At 35.4% G+C, this 20,768-nt stretch overlaps 1 protein-coding gene across 4 annotated transcripts in view; it reads right to left on the reverse strand.

Annotated features, from left to right (window-relative positions):
* UBR3 (ubiquitin protein ligase E3 component n-recognin 3) overlaps positions 1–20,768 on the reverse strand; it is a 109,334-nt gene that overhangs the window by 45,803 nt on the left and 42,763 nt on the right. For 2 of the 4 annotated variants that reach the window (XM_048308931.1, XM_048308930.1), the window contains exons 19-27: positions 18,938–19,034; positions 18,372–18,513; positions 16,062–16,166; positions 15,013–15,186; positions 14,766–14,795; positions 12,904–13,364; positions 8,920–9,008; positions 2,041–2,190; positions 1,394–1,527 (exon numbers count right to left, since the gene is read on the reverse strand). In XM_048308931.1, coding sequence (XP_048164888.1) covers positions 1,394–1,527; positions 2,041–2,190; positions 8,920–9,008; positions 12,904–13,364; positions 14,766–14,795; positions 15,013–15,186; positions 16,062–16,166; positions 18,372–18,513; positions 18,938–19,034 — 1,382 coding nt within the window. The remainder of the gene's footprint in view (positions 1–1,393; positions 1,528–2,040; positions 2,191–8,919; positions 9,009–12,903; positions 13,365–14,765; positions 14,796–15,012; positions 15,187–16,061; positions 16,167–18,371; positions 18,514–18,937; positions 19,035–20,768) is intronic. The other 2 variants (XM_048308933.1, XM_048308932.1) reach the window with 1 other exon arrangement.

The following is a 20,768-nucleotide window of genomic DNA, read 5'->3' on the forward strand; positions in this document are numbered from 1 at the left end:
CACACGCTTCAGTAAGATCAAGTTCTTGGTAACATTTTACTTGGAACTCCTTCCACTTGTAGTATGCAAACATGCAAGAGTAAAGCTCCACTTCAGCATTACTTCAATGGTTTTTATCACTTCAGCAGGAAAAAATATTAATTAACTATCTGAACCTAAACCAGTATCATCAATGTCAAAAGAAGAAAAGCTTGTCCTCAGATTCTTTCTTAGCTAAAAAATCCTTTGTTAAAAAATAATTTTTTGCTTAGGTCTTTAAGAGTTTCACTTTCTAGCAAGGAAATGCATGATATTTGCCTTTGAATAAGTTGCTTTCTGAAAAGATTGACCAATTTTTAAGACTGTATCAAAACAATTATGAATTTTACTCTACATTAATCTACATAAGCAAGCTTGGCTGCAGTTGGCAAATTTTAGTTATCTGCAGATGTCATTATGAAAAAGCTAGCAACTGTGCTAGAATAAAAATTGCCAGTTTTTCCAATTTAAAGCCAATATTTAAGCTTCTAAAGGCTCATTGCTTAGAGACGCTGAAAAGCTGGCATCTCACCTAGGACTAGTCTACAGAAGCTAATTTAGGATCACAGGTTCTGCATTATTCTCCCCATTCACAGTTGTGTATTATCTTACATAGCTCTTTTAGGCACTAGCAAGGGAAGTCAAAGGCAGTACTTCCACAAAGGTCTACAATTTAACATGTCCTCTTAAGCAACAAGAATTGGCTCTCAAAATTAAACGTGAAAAGCTGTAATTTGGCTTTGTGAAGTAATGTAAAACTCTGTTTGGAACAGCTAACAGAACTGCAAAGCAGACATTTACTACCAATTAATGTAAAATTGAACCTCAGATGTTGCACAGAGTAGAGGATTCAGTAGAAGAGGGTGCGTTGTACTGGTTTCTCCTTCCCATCCACTCATATTCCCCTTCTCTGTAGTGGCTCAGGAAACTGTTACAGATTAAAACAACTCTTTCCACTTACTCTGTGCTGCCAAAATACTTTTACCTGATTAAGAGCAGTTCCTTGACTGGGTTCTCTGAATGGCTACAAGAGAACTGATGTTTGCTTAGACAGCAAACCTACATTTCAATTGTGTGGTCACACTGGATTGTGAAATACCTTCTTCTAGAGAATATCTGTGCAGGTATTTAATGACTATGTAGAGCCTGTAGATATACTAGATGCCTACTGCCAAAAATATAACTGGGGAAAGCCAGACACTATTTAAAAATAAGGACCCTATCAAATGTAAACCCTTCAGAATGACTGCAACATGAAAAAGCATTCACTAAATGTAGAAATGAAATTAGAAGAAAACTCTAAGTTGTAATTTCATGTATCTTTTTACACACAATTTTTCCTTAAGTGGTAGTCTTGCTCCCATGAAATCCTTACATCTTTGAAGTATCGCTGTAGAGTTGTCAGCCTCACGTCGTGCAGTGCAGCACAGGTATCCCAGGGATAGATCTGCTCCTCTTCAGTAGTTGGGAGTCTCTTTGGCTCAGTGCTATTGCGGCATTGCCCCAACACTGTGCGAAGAAAAGCAGCAGTACACAATGCAATGGGTAACAACTGGCTAAACAATTAAGAAAACAATCAGGCAATTTTGGTTTGTAACCATAATGTGCTTTGTTAATGTTAAAAAGTCAAAACTTACTGAACAATCCAAATACTGGAAGTTGTGCTTTTGCACTTGTACATGAAATACATATATATAAACACACACCTATATCCACAAACACTCAGGTCTACATGCAGACACACTGAGAGCTGTTTAATTTTCTTTTCCTTTCAGTACGGATTATTCCTGCAGGTCTGTAATGCACTGCTGCATTTGCAAAAGCTATACGAAGTAGGAGGGAATTAAACTGTTTGCTCTTTCCCCAAACATTTAAAAAGTCCCTAATGTGTCTCATAGAGGACCATCCACAAAAAAAATAGGAAACCCTGTGGCTCCAGACTTCACAAGACACAACAGGATTTGTGCACAAATGCTAAAAGCTGCAGAAACACTGCTTTTCCTACAAGCCACATATTTATACCTGAGGACGCTTGTAATAGTACAACTAGCCCTGTAGGTCTGTCTTCAGTAGAAGGGCCACTTTGTCCACAAATAACACAATCATATATTGCCTCAGAAATATGCTGTTCTGATGTAGCTACCTCCATGGCAATATCAGCCTCCGGCGATTCTAAAAACAAGCAAGAAAATTTACATTAAACAGAAGTAAAGAAATCCACTTGCATCTGCATTGAGGTAGGGATGAAAAAACTGCAGAATAATTTCTCTAGTTTATCTACAACTAAAACATTGTCAGTTGCTTGAAACGAACATTTCTGCTTCCAAGAAAGACACCTACAACGAAGAACATGTTTTTCTATAGGCAAAATTACTCCCTGTGGAATTAAACAATTCATTCAAGTTTTGTATTAAACTTGATCTCCTTAAAACTTCTATAAAACAGAGATCTAACTTCTATTTCATTAGATATTATACTGAAAACTTTGAACATAGAGAGACAAAGGGCAACGTGTAGGAATCTCTAGCAAAACCAGATTTGCTCATAGCTGACAGAAACAACCACTAGAAGAAAAAAGTTAACCTCGACAACTTAGAAATAATTTTAAGATGCTTAGACATGGTGAATGAAATGTGCAACTAAAACAGTATTTTTTTTCAATATGAAACTTGGACAATCTTTAAGAATTTGGGGTGCATTAAGAAAGCAACCAGCTGTGATGCAGCAGATGTTTAGCTTAACATTTACTGTACACAAGATGTGTCAGAGATCTGTTTTCTTTAAGGGCCACATTAGTCCTTCCTAGGTGCACAGAAATGTTCAAGGCTAAGGTCCAGCTCTGAATTATCAAAGCCATTGCACTTGATATAGCTTCGATAACATGACAGTTGGTGGTGCTGATTTCAGGGCAAGCCATTTTATGTTACCTTACAATCAAAGATAAGAATTCTTTATTGGCTTGAAAGAAAAGCACCTTAGGACTAAATAAGCCACTCCTGACTGCTCAGGAACATATACAGTCAGCCTGTTGATCTAGAATATGTGGGTTCTTTCTGTCTTTCCTAGAACATGATTTTTCTGAAGGAAAACACTTCCCCCCTACCTTCGACCATATCCTTTATCTCTCTGATTAGGTAGCCTGAGGTACTGGATAGAGAATCCAAAAACCTTGAGTACAGCAACAGTCCTCATGCAGAATTGCTTTTAGGAGAACTGCTGTCTTCTGAAAGTCTACTACAGGTTTGGCACAGGAGGCTGCTGCCATAAGGAGAGGTGCGTTGGGTGCCACACAGAATATTTCTTTGCTGTAAAAAGCTCCATGCAATGCTCTTGCTCACAGGGCTGAATCAAAATTACACTGTTTTAGTAACTACTGATTTCCCAGCCAGTTATTGAGGGTCATATGAAAATGAACCCTGATCTTCACTGACGTGCAGTTGTTAATATTGTACACATGTCTATCACCATCTAGTGGCAGCCAGATGTACAATGAAAGAAAAAGCACGATGCATCGACTGCCAATGTCCAAAACATCCAGCAAACCTAGAAGCAAACTGTAGCACAGAAGGGAGGAAGTAAACACTAAATTCTACTTTTTATATTTGACATCACCTCATAACTGTGTAATGCACACTCATGTACACCTATATATCAAATGCAAGAAATGACAAGGACTAGAGTTTTAGCTAGCTTTCCTTTTTCTCTCTTTCTAAAATACTGTCAATGCAACAGAAAATCTGCATCCATTAAGTATTTTTCAGAAGTGTAGAAAGAGAATACAGTGTATCAATCTGATTTGGAACAATTCAATGGAAGTCATCAAAATCTGTCAATATTTAATTTACAAAATACCATTCATTCATCATAAATTGCCTATTTTTAACCTGAAGGAAAAAAAAAAAAACAAACCAGAACTTAGGATTTTAAATGTGTTTAAAACCAGTTCAATATATGCAATTTATACTTTTATTGCCTGTGGGGGACAGGCACATAAAAATCAGGCTAATTTAATTTTATAACTCCATGATCAAGTGCATGCTTCCTTCACAACTACTTAGATGCAGATACAGCTAGGCTACTCTGGTGAACAATAAAATTTCAAGGAAAGTAAGCTACTAGCAGTAAGGAAGACTTCCTAATAAAATAATTTGTGCCAGAGCTAGTAAAAGAAAACAAAGGGATATTGGCAAGAAATTAAAATCTCAAATAAGTAAGCATACCAGAAAAACTGTAACCAAACAAAACTCCTCGATTCTTTTTGAATGGACTCTGATAAACCTCAATTACTCACTTAAACTAGCTCCAAAGGTTTAACCCAATTGATTTCACAGAGACTTGTCCTAATGATGTCAATGTGTGTGAAGAAGGAGCCAATGAAAACTACAAGGTAAGACATGGTACTGGTATCAGTTCACCAAGTTTCTCTCATAGGATTCGTCTAATGTTGTAGTACACCTCATCCCCTTACAGTGGGTTCTGGAACTTTTCTTTGTCCTTGTGAATGATTTCACAAATCTGAATAAACATGAACCTTAAAACACAGAAGGAGGATGAAAAAACTTAAAACTGTGACAGAAATCCAAGGAAGAGGCAAACCCAAGAGTTTTTTAAAAATTAATTATTTAGCTCTTTGTTTAGTTTTGTACCAATAGAAGCAGAGACACAAAGTTACAAAAACCTAGCACTTCCTACTTCCTAAGAAATTACTGATCAATCTGCTAAAATCCAACACACTGATGTACTGCAGAACGGGTTGCTACCTATATTTAATTTCACTTCTACTCTACAGAGCTAAGCATGCATTCCATTATTTTTCCTACCCAGCAAAACCCCAAAACCAAAAGGGCTTTGTAAACACAGTAAATATAGTTCACAATCTCCACTGACTGTAGTCAACATTTGTCCTGCTGTACACATTGTGTCAAAGCGGCCCCTTGGTATCAAAGCAACCATTAGTATGCTAATATTCTGTGCCCTGACCCAGCATACATATTCTCAAGAGATCAGTACCTAATTTATTTTTCTATCTGGGTTCAGAAGATTGAGTGTTAGGAAATACATATCGCCTTGCATTAAAACTCTGTGCTTCTTTTCAAGTCTAACTAAGGAATGTTGCATGAAGGACAAAAAGACATCCTGCTAAGACACACATGGTAAGAAAGACATAAAACATCATCTGCATACTTATCAGGATGCATTAAAAAAGTCTAAAAATCCCACCGGCCACTTCAGAGACAAGAAAACTATTGAAGAAATGAAAGATATCTTAATATTTATAATTAACAACGTAACCAATTCACAAATTTTCAATAGGATAAGTAGTTTGGCAGCTTGCCTGGAATGGATCATATTTTGTTTTTATAAAATTCAGATAAGACAGATCTTTACAAGTATCACCGTAATTTGTTAAAGGCTACTATTAACCTAGAACTGGGTGGTTTAGTTTTGTTCTTATCAAGTCCCTCCTGAAGGTTATGAAGGTTCAAAAATCTATTGCACAGAGTCCCACATCACAAGATAAAGCATGGTCTCACCCTGAGGCAGTGCCCTCAAAGAGCTCAGAAGAGCTGTAACCAGGAGCTGTAACCAGGAGCTGGAAAGGCCTCTGGAGCCGAAACTTGAGTCCACATTTTGGACTCTCTGGACAGTCTCCTCAGACATTTCAAGAGCTCTATTTGCTGTTCTTAGAGCACTTTTCTTGGTTTATTTTTCTCCTTTTTTTGTTTATCCTGCAGTCAAATAGCTAAAGACAGCACAGTGGATGCTGTTCTATCCTAGTTCATTAACATAACTGTTTCTAAATTTCACCTAATTACTTCCAGGCAAGCTTGAATGGCAATGCAGTTCTGCAGATGTCACAGAATATAAATAGAAAGTAACAGGGGGCACAAATGGGAAGTGCTACATAATTGGAATTTTTTCTACAGTAACCATGTGAAAGAAAATGCCAACCTTTATTTTCAGAATCTCAAATGAATTTGTGTATTTCAATCCAAATAAATAAATTCTGCTGGTAAAATAAGACCCATTTAATAGTGAATAATTAACATGTAATTAGGCAACTTCCTTTTAAGCCACGTTTCATTACAGCATCCCAACAATCAAAGAGGAGTATCTCAGGGCATTAACAGTGCCTCTATGCACTTTATTAAACACTTTAGAAATATATGAAGTATATGGGTTTTAATAAAATAACCTTTAAACTTTGGCTAGTCTCCAGCATTCCTATCTCTTCCTACACACATTTATTTTTAGACTATTTCCAATCTTCTACAACTGTCAATAGAAAGGCATTATGAAGTTTTTAAATGCTATACCCAAAACCAATTACAGCAGTTCTCACATTTTACCATTGAATCACATCTACTTTTCATAGTTAAAGTTTTAATAGATAATGATGATGATAATAATATAAACTTGCCCAAATGACACCAACTAAAACAGTGACAAAACAAGGGAGCTGAGGCCTCACCATCCCTGCATTTTTGACAGTATTATACTGTTACAATAAGTGAACAAAATTAAGAAATAAACCTACTGCTGACCTTCAATCTATAATAAAAGTAACAGGTAACAGACTTTGTGTGAGAGGGGAATGAATTCTTACTGATTTTAGTAAGAAAGGATTTTTTTATTTTCAAACAGCTATTTCAGCACTGCTATGATACAATTCAGGGTAAACCTATTAATTACATAAGAGTAGTTTTAAATTGAATCACTCCAGAAAGACTAGTCTCAGAATTCTAACTGGGTCTTGTGCTTTAAAATTAGAGTAACAATAGTTTCTGCAACATTTTCAGTAATTTTCTGTAACATAGAGAGACCGAATTCACAGCTAAACAAACCACTTAGATTCAACAAACTGAAGAAAATATTCCTGGCAAAAATCAATCTAAATTTTAAAACAAACCCCATGCACTATAATGGTATATGAACTTACTCTCAGCAAGCTATTTTAATGCCAGTCAGAACATAAAAGCTAGTTAATACTGGACTATATTCAGTGTATTTTCATAACAAAGTCAGAAAATAGAATGTCAACATACAAGACACTGAAAACAGTTAGTGAAAAGGCAGAGTAACACAATGCCTGGAATTCTATTAAGTTGTTGCCAAATGTCTTTATGTAGAATAACTTCATGAAAATGTAGTTCATCAAGTTGGTTCTATCTAGTGCTGTGCACAACCTGGTATAATTGACAACAAACACTACACTTTACTTTGAGGCACCTGAAGTTATTAAGTCTTTAAATACTAAGAAGCAAGCGATTTAAATCTTGCATGCCCAAGAACTTTTTAATGCACAATCATAAACACAAAGGCCCAGGTCTGCCTAGCTGAGAATTTAGTATTAATTAACTAAAAGCTAAGTGTTCCCAGTCCTTCACAAAAATAAATGCTGTGTAATTTACTGATTTAGCTACTATGATTCATCCACAAATCAAAGCAGTTATCTTAAATATAGCTTATAAAGCTTATGCATGGAAGTACTTATGCACATTTATGTATATATACAAATTAGCTATATAGCTATTGACAGGTATATCTATATCCATATCTATATATATATACATACATCTGATTTCATAAATAAACCCCATCAAAGTTGCAATACGAAGAATTCAAAATATAGGTGACTGAAGAATCAAAGTTTCCCAGTTACTTTCAATTAGCCATGACTGTATAAAAACTTGATTTTTAATAAGGAACTGCAAGGTTCTTCCTCCCTTCTTCCTTACTTCAACAAACAGATTACAAAGAAATAGCTACCCATTTAATGATGCTGACTTACAATACGAAGTTCAGAGATAAAAATTATGTGTATTGCACACCCTCCAAATGTAACATCATATATACAGTGATTAATTTCATAGAATCTTAGAAAGCCTGGGTTGGATGGGATCTTGAAGATCATCAAGTTCCAACCCTCCTGCTGTGGGCAGGGACATCTTCTGCTAGATCAGGTTGCTCAGAGCCCCATCCAAGATTCCTGTATCCAAAACCTTAGTAGGTATAAATGAATAAATCTCAGCAACCTATGAACTGGAGGGAATTAACAATTTCAAAAGACAAACTTTTTCAGCAAATACAGTTGTCAAAATATTTCTAACCAATGCTTAAACCCAAACCAAAACTTCATAGCACATGGTACTTGATGGAAGAAGGGGGGAAGATCCCTGCTTTTTCTTATTTTTCAGAAGGGCTAATTTTCAATGAAGTGGCTCAAAAGACGAAAGTATTTTCCATTCTTCGGTTAAACACAAACTAATCAGGATTATGCACTTCTACACAGCAGAATCTGAAAGAACTCATCCTCAAGAAAAAACAAGAACTGATTGTGCTGTAAAGCCAGTATTTGAAGTAGAATACGTTACCACTTACAGTAAGTGAGGTGATCCAAAAACTATGTTTTCCTTAGATCCATAACTACATTTAAAAGGAAAAACTTTTAACCTTATTAAAATTTGAGACTCTATGGAGAAATAATCTTAAATTGTATTATTACAGATTAAAGAAAACACAGTCTTAAAAAACCAGATTAATTTGGGGACATTTTATATTAAACGTAAATACTTTAAAACATATCACATATTTAATCATTTCACCTACTGTATATTAAGAAAAACTAGGAATAAATTTATGTCCTACAAATTTAATCTATTATTTAGCAATTATGTATTCAGTAGTATCTGTCCTATAAAACAAAGTTCAGCTTCTTAAGAAGTATAAAGTTAACAAATGGATACAAAAGTGGAATCTGAGGGGAGAATCTTTTTGTTTGGGTAGTTGATGGTTGAGGGTTTTTTGTGTGTGTCTTTGTTTTTTAAACTGAGTAAAAATCTTTATACTAACATGTGGGAAAATACATAAAAGCAAGCAGTCGACAACACAAAAACTTACCAACATCCATGGCAGTTTCCATGAAGCTTTTCTGCCTTGAGGCAAATTCAGCCAACAATTTCTGTTGCCTTTCTCTAGCCTTCTGTCGTCTAAGTGAAAGAAGGGGGAAGAAGAAAAAATAAGCATACATAATGGAGCAAAAAAAATACTTTATAATGTTAAGCTGATTAGATTTACCACCTTAAACAGTATCACTCCAAATTAAGGTTAACATAAAGGAATAATTTCCAAAACTAAAAAAGGAATCTCTTGCTTTAGAAGTGGAGTTTTTTAAGAAATTAGTGTTACTTTCTTTTGAGTCTGAAAAAACTGAATAAAATTCTGTCCTAAAACACCCTTCAAAGGTGTTCACCAAAAGATCTTTTAACAGATTAGGCCAAAACATTGCAAGAAAAGGAACCCAAGAGCTTAGTCTTGAAACTTTTTTCTCTTTTACACATGGGCAGAAAAAGAGAGCGCAATGTCATTTGTACAAAAATGAGTACTCCTGTGAGAAACCAACATTTGAAAGTTAATAATAACAATAATAATAAAAGCCTACCTCACTCCCTTTCAATATCAAGATTGATGGCAAGGGAAACAATTATGAGTAATTTATTTTCCAGCTAAGGCTGCTCACAGTGGTTCCTTCTCCCCCACTTCCACCCAAGATTCTGGCCACCAACAGCTTTATACTGGGATTTAAAGTACCTTGAGATTACATCCAGATTAAAAGCCCATATCTCCCTGAAGCCAAGCTGACTTCACTAACTTTTTCCTCATTGTTTGTCACAGCTCTGGATTTACAAATGGAAGACATTAGAGACTTACTCTTGTCTATCCTTCTATTTAAACTGTATCAGTGACCTGTACAAGGCTGTATGACCAGCTATACAACTCCCTATATAAATATATACTGCAGTGGGTAGAGGAATATTGACGGATGTAAAAAGATAAAGAAAATAAACATTAATTTTCCTTACTTTGACATGAGTTTACAAATAGAGGAAATGGGACAGTGAAAGTGGGAAAACCAAACAAAAGCCCTACACCACAGCTGCACACCACACAGAACATGCCCTCAGCTGAGGGGTTTACACAGCACCTCCCCACAGAGTTCCCTCTGTGCAGCTACAGAAGCTCTATCATAGCTACAAATTCTGTGCATCAGCATTTACAATGCATTTTTCACACTGCTCAGAGATGATTTAGATAACTAACATGAGCTTTAAAAACATCACTTGGTGTCTGATACCCTGATGGGTGAGTCATTTAGTCTCAAGCACCATCTGATTATCAGTGTCCTGGCACAGGAACTGGCATGCACAAGCCCAAAGCAGCTCGTATAATGTAACCTGTCATCCTGAGGTGACCTGTTTATAAGTCAAAGCTTCTAACTTGTTTTCTTAAAGACATCTGAAAGACCCAAATATCTCTGCCCATATATCTGCTACATTGTACAGTCACCATTTCTCAAAATAACTTCTATTTACAACATCACTAAGATTCATTATTCTGAGGATCAGACCAGGGCATTCATTAGACTTGGTTTTATTTATTTCTCCCTGGAAATTTCTCAATAAACACCTTGACTAAAAGCAGAGTGACTGTAAATAGATGCATTTAATAAGAAGATATAAACAAACTCTGACAGATTCAGTACAGCTCAGTAATTTTCCATGATGGCCCATGGGAATATGACACTGCAATTGAAAAAGTACTGCAAGCAGCTCAAGCTTGCTTCTAGTTCTGTATTTCAGTTTCTATGGCAACAATCCATTGCCTGAGTGATGCCATTATATATTGAAATAAGCTAAAAAACTAATTGCTTAATGTGCACAGTCTGCTCAGTCTTCATGGATACAAAACCAGAATTGGGGGGAAAAAGAAAACAAAACAATCAAAACAGTAAAAATTGCAGCCTGGCTTTATGAACACTCTATGAATTTAGTAATTTCAGTTATCACACTGTCCTTTAATAAACTTCATGGGTCCACCAATATCATTATAAATTTGAGAAGAAAATAATAATCACTCAGAACAACAAAGAATGAGAAACATTCACTTTCACCACTGCTTAAGCCCACAAACTTAACTGAAAATTTAGTGTGCCTCCAATAGACCCTTAAAAACACCACATCCTTTTAATGGGGAAAAGGAATGACCTTACCCTTTACTATATGAAAAGTTACTTGTTTCATTGATGCCTGTGCTCCCCCTGTACATAACTCTAGCACTATTGAGTACCACAATAATGATTAGGTGCCCAAAATGTAGCTGTCTTTTATCTAAAGCAGCTATTCATTCTGACTTTTCTGATTAGCAATTTTACATGCTAAACCTTGGCTATTTCTCTCATTGAATGAACCATTACAAGCAATGTTGAAAATTAAACTATTAAACACTAGCGAGACAAAAATAAATTTACTTTGTAAAGTATGTAACATATGAATATACTAAATCTATCTGCCATATTCTTATGTGTAACTTTCCAGTACAGTGTAGGCCTTGGATATATCACAGAGAATTTAATGAAAAATTTATTTTCAAACAAATAAAAATAGTAGAAAAATAAAGGTAATCCAGAAACCAACTGGATCAGACGACTGCACTTTTCTACCCAAATTTCTAGAACCATAACTACATAGTCTGGTTACATAAACCCTTCAAAATACTGCATGAACAAGCACTCCATTGTCTTCTTGTCCATTCCAGCCTATGCTCTCTATTTCAGCTACTGTAGCAAGTACTCTGACCTGAGCTCCCCACTTTCTGTGCCCCAACCTTCTAACACTCTCCACCGTCCTCTCCCTTCAAATACCATGTTCCAGTCTTTTGCACCAGCCAAGTGTCAGTCTCTTCCCACTCCAGCCAACTCTTCTTTCCAGCTGAGTTTATGACATCCCCCAAATGTCAAACTGTCTCATTCAAAGCCTCCAGACATTTGCATTCCTATTCCACATTCTCTTCTCCTACTAACTCTCAAGACCACATTCTTCCCCACTGAGATTTTAACTAAAAATTGGTGGTTTTTTTCATTTGCTACTCTTCTCTGAGTACTTTCGTCCCAACAACCCAATTCTTCATATATCTTCATAATATTCCCACTTGCCAGCTTGAGTCTTCCCACATCAACTAATCACTTGCTCTGGCATCTTCTCTTTTTTTCACTGGTACGCTGACCACAAGATTTCTCCTTCCAGGCCCAGTTTCACTACTATCCCTGTCATTTCCAGCTTTCACCTCTCTTCTCAGCTCTAGCTGCTCTCCCCTAGCTGATTCCTCTTCCATAGGACTCTCACGCCAACACAACATCTGCTGAAAGCAGAACCGAAGCAGGGTCTCTGCATTTAGTCTCAAAACTGCTAGTATTCTGGGGGCTCTCAGGACTCATTATGTCCCAAATTAAAATCAAAACTGTCCAAGCTTTTTCCAAAAAAAAATTTCAGCCCAAGACAGACATCTGGCACACAAGTTTTCAGGCCACATAATATGAAAATACAAACTTTGTTTTTTTTAAAGTAAGAATTATAAAAAAAGTTAAAAACATACTTTTAAAATTGAATGGGTAAGACAAGCAGAAAAGGTAGAATTATTAAACCCATATATAGTAAACAAAACCCCCAAACAATCATGGTGCAATGTGTGCATGTGAATGAACAGACAGCACAAATAAAAATTCTAACTTATCTTCAGGTTAAGCCACAAAAGCTAACACAATGTTAATTCTACACCTTTGTATGTATGAGTTTTATAAATGGCAACATAAAGGATGAGTATATATATCACATAAAATTATTATTAAAATTTTCTGATTTAAAGATCTAAAATAGCAAGGTGCATATTCTTCCTCAGTAAATCATGTATATTCAATTCAGATAAAGGGAACTGTAGAACTAAGACATTCTTTTAGTATGTAATTGATACAAAACCCTAAAGATCAATCAATAGATGCACAACATACACTGTCCTTCTACTGCCCCTTTATCTTGTTATTAATGTTACCTTTCTTCTTTATCCAGAGTTTTCTTCTCTGCAGAACTAATCTTTTTTGGTGGTACAGGAGGTGTCACCTTCCTGCAAATCTCTTCAATTATACGTTTATTCAATCTGCTCTGTACAGCAGCTTTCAGTAAAATTCTTTCTACTGCCGTCATCCCATCTCCATGAGAGTATCTTGGAATTTCTGGGTGGATTAAAACATCCACATCATCGAGCCATGGGGGGTAGTAAGAGTTTTGTTTTCCTGAGAGTTTGTGATGCAATTTAATCAGCAAAGACAGTATGCTTTCCTTGACTTCTAGAATGGCTGTGGTTAACTGTGGAGTTGCACCAGGTGCTGACCATTTCATTGATGTTTTGGGCCGCACCACCTGATTTGCCTCGCTGGTGTTCCGATTGATGATCTCCTGAAATTTCTTTCTACGTTCTGCGACCAAACTGAACACTTGAGCTGTCCCTGAGTTCTTAGGGAAAAAATTATCATGATTAATTTGCAAAAATACAAGTATAAACAACACACATTTCTAAAACTATAGAAAATATTTGAAGCTAGGAAGAAAAGCATAAAACTTAAAGATTCTTCTCTGCTCCCAAAATGTACTGAAAATCAGGATAGCAAAATACTAAGCCTGCATACTGTATTTTTGTACAAGTCTGTTATATGAGACTGCATAAAAAACCAAGTACCAAAGGAAAATATCCATACCAAAACAAGTAACAACTAGTTTTACTCCAGTCTAACTTACAATTTTGTTATCCAAGTAATATTTCCTTAGTTTTTCTACAACAGTAATAATTCCAGTATCTTTATGTCATTTAAATACCTTTATTCAAGTCTACTGAGCACTGTTGCACAATATAACTCATGATGTCACACAGATGAATACAGGTAAGCCCACACATCCCCATGGACATTGTCCATTTTGTCTGGGTTTATCAGGTAAGATCCAGAAGCCCCATACCCCTATTGCTGGCAGAATTCGCTATCCAGGGCACGTGAGCATATGAGTGCAGTTACATTAATGACAGAGCCCATTTAGATCTCTCTATCTTATACTACTCTTGCTTGCAGTACCAGATACATCATACACTGAATCCAGGTATTTCTTCAATGTTTTGAACACAAAATTCAGCACACTAACATCTTACCCCCTCCTCCTCAGAAGGCTGGGCAATTAAGAGATAACAAATATAAAAATGGGATTCTGACCAACATCTCACCTACCTTCTTTATGTTTTAACCTATTTCATGCCATCTTCCTACTTTAGATTTTGTCTATTTTTCTGACATGAACATGCAAAAGAAATATCCATTGTATTTTGCCACATCTGGCACATAGTAATCTGAAGTGCTGTATACAATAGACACAGAAGCAACACTGACATACAGATTATATAATCTACTGGCTATCGATCTTTCAGGATCCCACCACTTACACACTCCTTTGTTTTCACAACAACAACAAAAAATTGCTATTAATCATTTCAAATGCACTTTCAATGTAAGGTTAAACTTACCTAGACTCAAGAAAGCTAAGACTATTCTACATTATTAAATGTTAGTAGTATCTTGGCAAGATCAAACAGGCCTAAACACAAAGCTCAAGCAGTAAGCTATCAATGACATTTTATATTTGATAGGAAGCTTTTATTTCCAAACATGTATTAAAAATGTAAAGGCATTTTATTGCTTAAAAGTCTACTGCCTAAGATTACCATCAAGAACATGAAAAAAGCATGACTCCTTGCAATATGAATTAAAAGGAAATTCAGGAAAATTAGAAGATTCCACTGAATGTTAAGGTGAGCACAATTAAAGCCATGTTGCTAGTTAATTGCTTAGAACAAACTGCACACAGATCTACCTCTCTCTGGAGGCTCTTCCGCCTTGAACTCTGGTAGATTGAGGACAAAAAAAGTCATTAAATACATCATTTGGAAGGAGGGACCATTTGAAATAACTTCAATTTCTGCTATCACTACATATAGGAAAAATAACTGAAGGAAAACTATCCTAAGAAATTCATAAAAACAGTAACAAAACTAACAAAAATGCCAACACAGCCAATAACTTAAACTAACCTAGAGAATCAAGTATTTGTATCTACTTACTTGTGATGAAGCTAAACCGTCAGAACTCGTACTTGCAGGTGGTTCCCTCTTCACCTCAGGAGCAGTTTCTGGTACTCTTACTCGGACATAGTTAATGAAGTGACGCATGTTAGAAACCAAGTTACTACCTGGAAACCAACTATCATGGCAACGCTCTTGTCTACCTGCAGATTCCTAAAACAATTAAGAAAACTCTGGTATATTTTCTCTTATGTATTAAAATAATTTGTGCTGCTTTTATAACTATATTACAGAGGCCATAATGTCTCCATGAGATAGGAACAGTGTGTTGAACATTATGTACCTCAACAAAACTAATATACCTCTTAAAAATTTTGATGACTGACGTGAGGCCCGTGAGGACCCCAGGGCTGATAAATACATAAGTCTAAATATTTTATTTTAATATAATCAAATACAGCCATTAGTGATAGCTAGCAGAAGTAAAAAGAACTCCATAGAGTAATCCAAAGCTGTACAATCTAAGATCAATAAAAAAAATTCAGAACTATAGAGGAGTCAGTCTCTGGAAAAAAATGTGGCAAATTCTTAGTCCAAAAGCACTGTTGATCAGTAAAAAAAGCCTAAGCTAATATAAGGGAATCTGGAATCACAAAAATAATGATTCTTTATATTCAAATGTCATCAAAAGTACAATTAAAATTCTGACTAATTCACATATTTTAGAAGATCCAGATCTTTCACAATAAAATGCTCAGTGATAACAGTTTCAGCTGAAAATTTAGAGAATTTTAGACTCGATGATTTAAAATGTCTTTGCACAATTTCTAGAGCTATTTTACAATGCAGTAAAGATCTAATCAATCTGCACTGTTGGATTACAAACAGAGGAACTGCTGAAAAGCATAACAAGGTACCATACTCTTCCTCAAAACACTTTGTTTTTGTTTATTGTTTTTATTAGTTGTTCCCTATATAAGTTAATAAAGATTTATTCTGACTTCTACGGTAAAATCTAATTTTAAAGAATACTGTATCATTTAAAAAAACCTTTGTATTTTGAAGAATAAGATGGTATTTGTTCTTACCTCTTCATCTGATTCTTGTTCAGGAGAATTTTCCAACCCCAGCTCAATCAAATATAAAACCATGCAAAGCACATGCTCTGATAAATTCTGATGATCCATTAATATCTAGGTAGGAAAAGAAACATATCATAGAAGATTAAGGCTTCAGTACATCTAAACTTAAAGAAGAGTGTTCTGGATAATACATTATGGACTCTTCAGTTTTTGTGGGTGTTTTTTGGTTTTTTGCTTTTTAATTTGACGAAAAATTTTAAGGTTTAGAAAAAGCCTAACCATTGATCATCACCACAAAAGCAAAATTTAATTTTACATCTTTCCCGTCAAACAAATTTGTACATTAAAGCTATTACTAGTTCAAGCTGTGATTTACTTTAACACCTGAGTGGCAGTAAAGTTGCACAGACACCACTCCTGCCAGTTACATGCAAAGAGCTGCTCCAAGCCTTCCCTCCCCTTTTCATGTGATCAATCACCAAAGGTCTCAGGAAGTCCTAGTCCTTTGAGTGGTGCTGGCATAACTGGGAACACCAGAAGGGTTAAAATTAATTTAGTTCACAACCGCCTTCACATCATCTTTTTTATTACAAATAATAAACAACCTCATCTTTAAATTAATAAATGTCCATATCTTTTTTCTAGCACAGCTTTCAATGCCTTGAGAGGAAGAACCAGTACTGCTAAAATTAAAAACCAGGACAACTTTCCTCTTGAGAATATTCTGAATTAAAGGAAAGAAGATTGAAAAAAAATGCAAGTTACCAAAAAAAGTGGGTGAGAAAATGTGTTTAAAATTTCACTGTAGACAGATTACTATACAAATTAGTATATTTAGACTGTAACCTAGTAAAGTTTGAAATACGACTTGGTTTCAAATGGATGAATTTTCTAAGTAGATAAAGCCATTAGAAATGTCAGAGAGATAAAGTTCTTAAAAAACCATTGTTTTACAACAGCTTTTCTAAAAAATGATTGAGCAGATGATTTAATCAAACCCAACCAAATCTGAGATGATAGAGGTTATTTAACTAAAAAGGGGACTCAGTATTATGCTAATATGAAGAGCATGTGCAATTGTACCAGTCAGAATCAAAAGTCGTATTGACCAACGCTTCCGAAAAGTAACATCACCAGATATATTTTACTGTTCTTCCACAGGAAGTCCCAAAAGCCAAGAGATATAATAAAGGCTGTCATGAATTGGCAAAATTTCACAGAGTATGCATTATTTAAGCCAACCCACAGAATCAACCACTATATATTTTCCACCATCCATAAATCTGGTGGAAAAGTTGGTTGCTAAAACAGCAACCCAGTAATGGTTAAGATTCTCAAAACTTAAGCCTTTGAAGGTTCTTAATGGAGTAAGAGAAAAAGTGGCCAAAGACCCCCAAGCAAGACAGTAAAAGATGATGCATTGCTTCCCTATATTCACCATTTTTGTTCCATGTCAAAATATTATTTGATCTTCTACATAGTCCCAAGCTCTCCTTTCCTTCACCAGCCTTCCTGCAGTACAACAAATCTTTTTCTATTCAACAGAAATTTAACAGTGAAACAAAATACGAGTTTTAGGTAAGCGGGGAGCCCTTAAAAGAGCACAAAAGGAAAAGTCTGCCCAGGACGAGCACTACTCAAACGAACCACTTTTTGTAGTCCCTCATCTGCCTCTGCAACACACTGCTTTGAAAACACTTTCTAAGTACAAAGTCCATTTTCTGATGAATAGACTTTTCAAAAAGGATGTGCTTCTCTTACAGACAGCAGCCAGCTATCAAAGATAAAACCAAACATAACTTAAAAGCACCAACTACCCCAAAACAACAATTGCTATAACATTATTAAAAGCCAGAATGTATTTGGGAAGTGATGTTAGAAACAATTGCAGTTATGAGACTTATTTGATGCTGAGGATCTAAAGCCATCTAAGTGGTACATTTTTGAATTTCAAATTCTGCAATAGGAGCCAAAGGAACTCCACTCATGCCATTGTGCTCCCTGAAACTAACACAGAAGAACAAGGTGAATGGCAACTCTGATGGTTAATATAGTGTTCCTCAAAGCAGAACATCATCATTCATCCACTTGGGCACTGACTTAGTGTGTATATATATGAAACAATCATTCATGAAATAATCAAAGTGGTAGGAAAAAAACCTCACACTAGACTTAAAAAATAAAACCAAAACCAAAAATATTACATAAAATTGAACCTGACTACTCCAAATAAACTCTAAAAAAATCATGCTTCCAAGAACTTTTGTAAAAAATGTGGAAGCAGACCAATGCACTTAATGAAAATCATGACTATACCTTGTAAAGAAGTGTGAAGAGCACAATGTGCAGGGTTTTACAGTGCAAAAGCTTTATGAGACCTCTGTAACTTGGGTGTAGTGGTGTTCTCTTCTTGTAAGGAGGCCATGGGTTTCCAGGGAATTTGCCACTTTGCTTCAAGCTGTTGAAACAAATGTTAAATGTTGAAATACTATTAAACACTGCAACAATGTAGAAACCTGCCATTGCTATAGATAAGCTTCGCTTTGCGTACCTAAGAGTAAACTAACTAAAAATAGATGACTCCTTCAAGTAAGTTGTAACTGATTTTTAAACACTATGTTTGGTGAAGTATTTTATCTGTGATGACACCGTTACCTTGTCTGTGGCCCTTCAGATGTATTTTTAAACATTTACGGAAGAGTAACAGACTAAGATAACCAAAACCCTGATATTGCTTGTAAATTTATAGACAATTTACTCAAGAACAAATCTGGGGCTTCAAAACACTGATAAAGTGATTAGCATTACCAGGCAGTGAAAACAAAAGGTTTGTTGTGGAATGAGCAACAATATGATGCATTTCTAAAAATGATCCAACTTACAATGCTGTGTATCTGTCCATTGCAGACTGCACATCTCTACGGTAAACTGTTCGAAGTATTACCATGACAGGGTCAAATTCCTTATCCCAAACTTGAGCTGTTGTTCAAAAGAAATTACATGTTAACATTCTCTTTAAAAACCTTACCACTTATTCTAGATTCTCTTCATAACTAGCTTTAATTATGTCACTTCTATTATATAAACTTTTCCTGGCAAACTGCAGCCATTTATAATAATTCTTACTAATAATACTTTCTATACTAATAATTACCACTATTTATCAAAATAGAAAAATGTATTTTTGCAAAATTTTGACTGGTTTCACAACAAAAATATAACAGTCTACTAAGCAACCCCCAAAACATCATTTCTGGAGGCATCTTGTTTTGCTCTTTCCAAGTACATGTAAGAAATGGTTTACATTATTTTTCACTTGGTACAGGAAAAGCACAAGCCCTCCTGAAAGTAGGAAGTAGACTGTGGAGCAGTTAGCAGGTAGATGATATTTTACCATTAAGTATAGTGAACAGTATTGCTACAACACCACAATTTCTTGTTCAGTATCAAAAATGATCAAGCTTAGTATCAAATAATATTTGTGATCAATCCTTTACATATATGCCTTTGTTTTATAACTAATATCTATGCATCATTTTAGCATTGAAATCTTAGTTACATCTGTTTAATTTAGTAGCTCTAAAGTGACATCCAGAGTGGCTTTTCAGAGCAATCACAAACAGAAAAGTCTAAACAGTCTATAAAATACCCCATTTGGTGGTCTTTTTTTTTGTTTTTTTAATTTACAAGTTACTAAAAAACAAAACTAAGTTCCAATCCAAAGCCAAATGAAGACACTAATTCTGTGAAATGTTTTGAAGTGTTTAGCTCTCATAACACAAAAAAATGAAGGCAAGATCAAATGACCCTAAAACGAGGAAGGAAGCCAGTGGATACGGAATTTTAGCTCCACCAGCAGGCGTAACCCAACACAAGTGCTTACAGCATTCTTCAAAGTTTCCACAGGCAGAAATAAGCAGCTTTACCACACTTCTGAGATTAATTTTCCCCAGGGAGGAAGACAAGTGTCTATACTCCTACACAGTGGTCTATCCTTTATATATTAACCCCTGCTAAGGCTAACAGTTCTACAGATATCCTCACAGACTGCTGAGAGAGAACACTGAGCAAAGTTTCCATTATGTATGAAATATGATTAAATTTAGCTTGAGAAAAAGAAAACATTTTTTCTGAACAGAATTTAGTACTGAAGTCTGAAACACACACCAAGCTTTTTTGGGCTGCTAATGCATAATGAGAAAAAAGGACTGAGTGAGCCATACAGTGAATATTGGAAATGCACACAACACACAGTTCATCTTCAGCACACAAATCTACAGTGTGTAGAAAGAACCTAGCTTTGGAAGTCAGTTTGGGTTGATTGTGGTTTATTTAATGGTTAGTGGCAGCAAAATCTAGGGATCTGGGAACATAAAGTAGATTCCATCCCCCTAAAATTTAGGGAAATAAGGTATTAGAGGATTAGAGGGAATGGATCTGACCATGACTTGCTTTAACTGTGACAGGCCACAAACTACAATTCTTAAAAGCAAAGGGTTTGAGAACCTACACAGTCTTATGGAGAATATGAACACTTAAGAGGGTAAAGAAAGCCATATCAGCTTTTATTCATGCAGAAGATTTTTCAACTTTTATTACTTTAAGAAAAAGGGAATCTGTAGTGTTACAAATCACTTCAGTATTCACTGCTACAGATGAGATACTTAACACAGTTTACCTCTGGAATAAATTGTTTACCTAAGTTAAAAAAAA

Source organism: Corvus hawaiiensis, chromosome 7 (assembly GCF_020740725.1).
Source record: "Corvus hawaiiensis isolate bCorHaw1 chromosome 7, bCorHaw1.pri.cur, whole genome shotgun sequence".
Classification (NCBI taxonomy): Eukaryota; Metazoa; Chordata; class Aves; order Passeriformes; family Corvidae; genus Corvus; species Corvus hawaiiensis.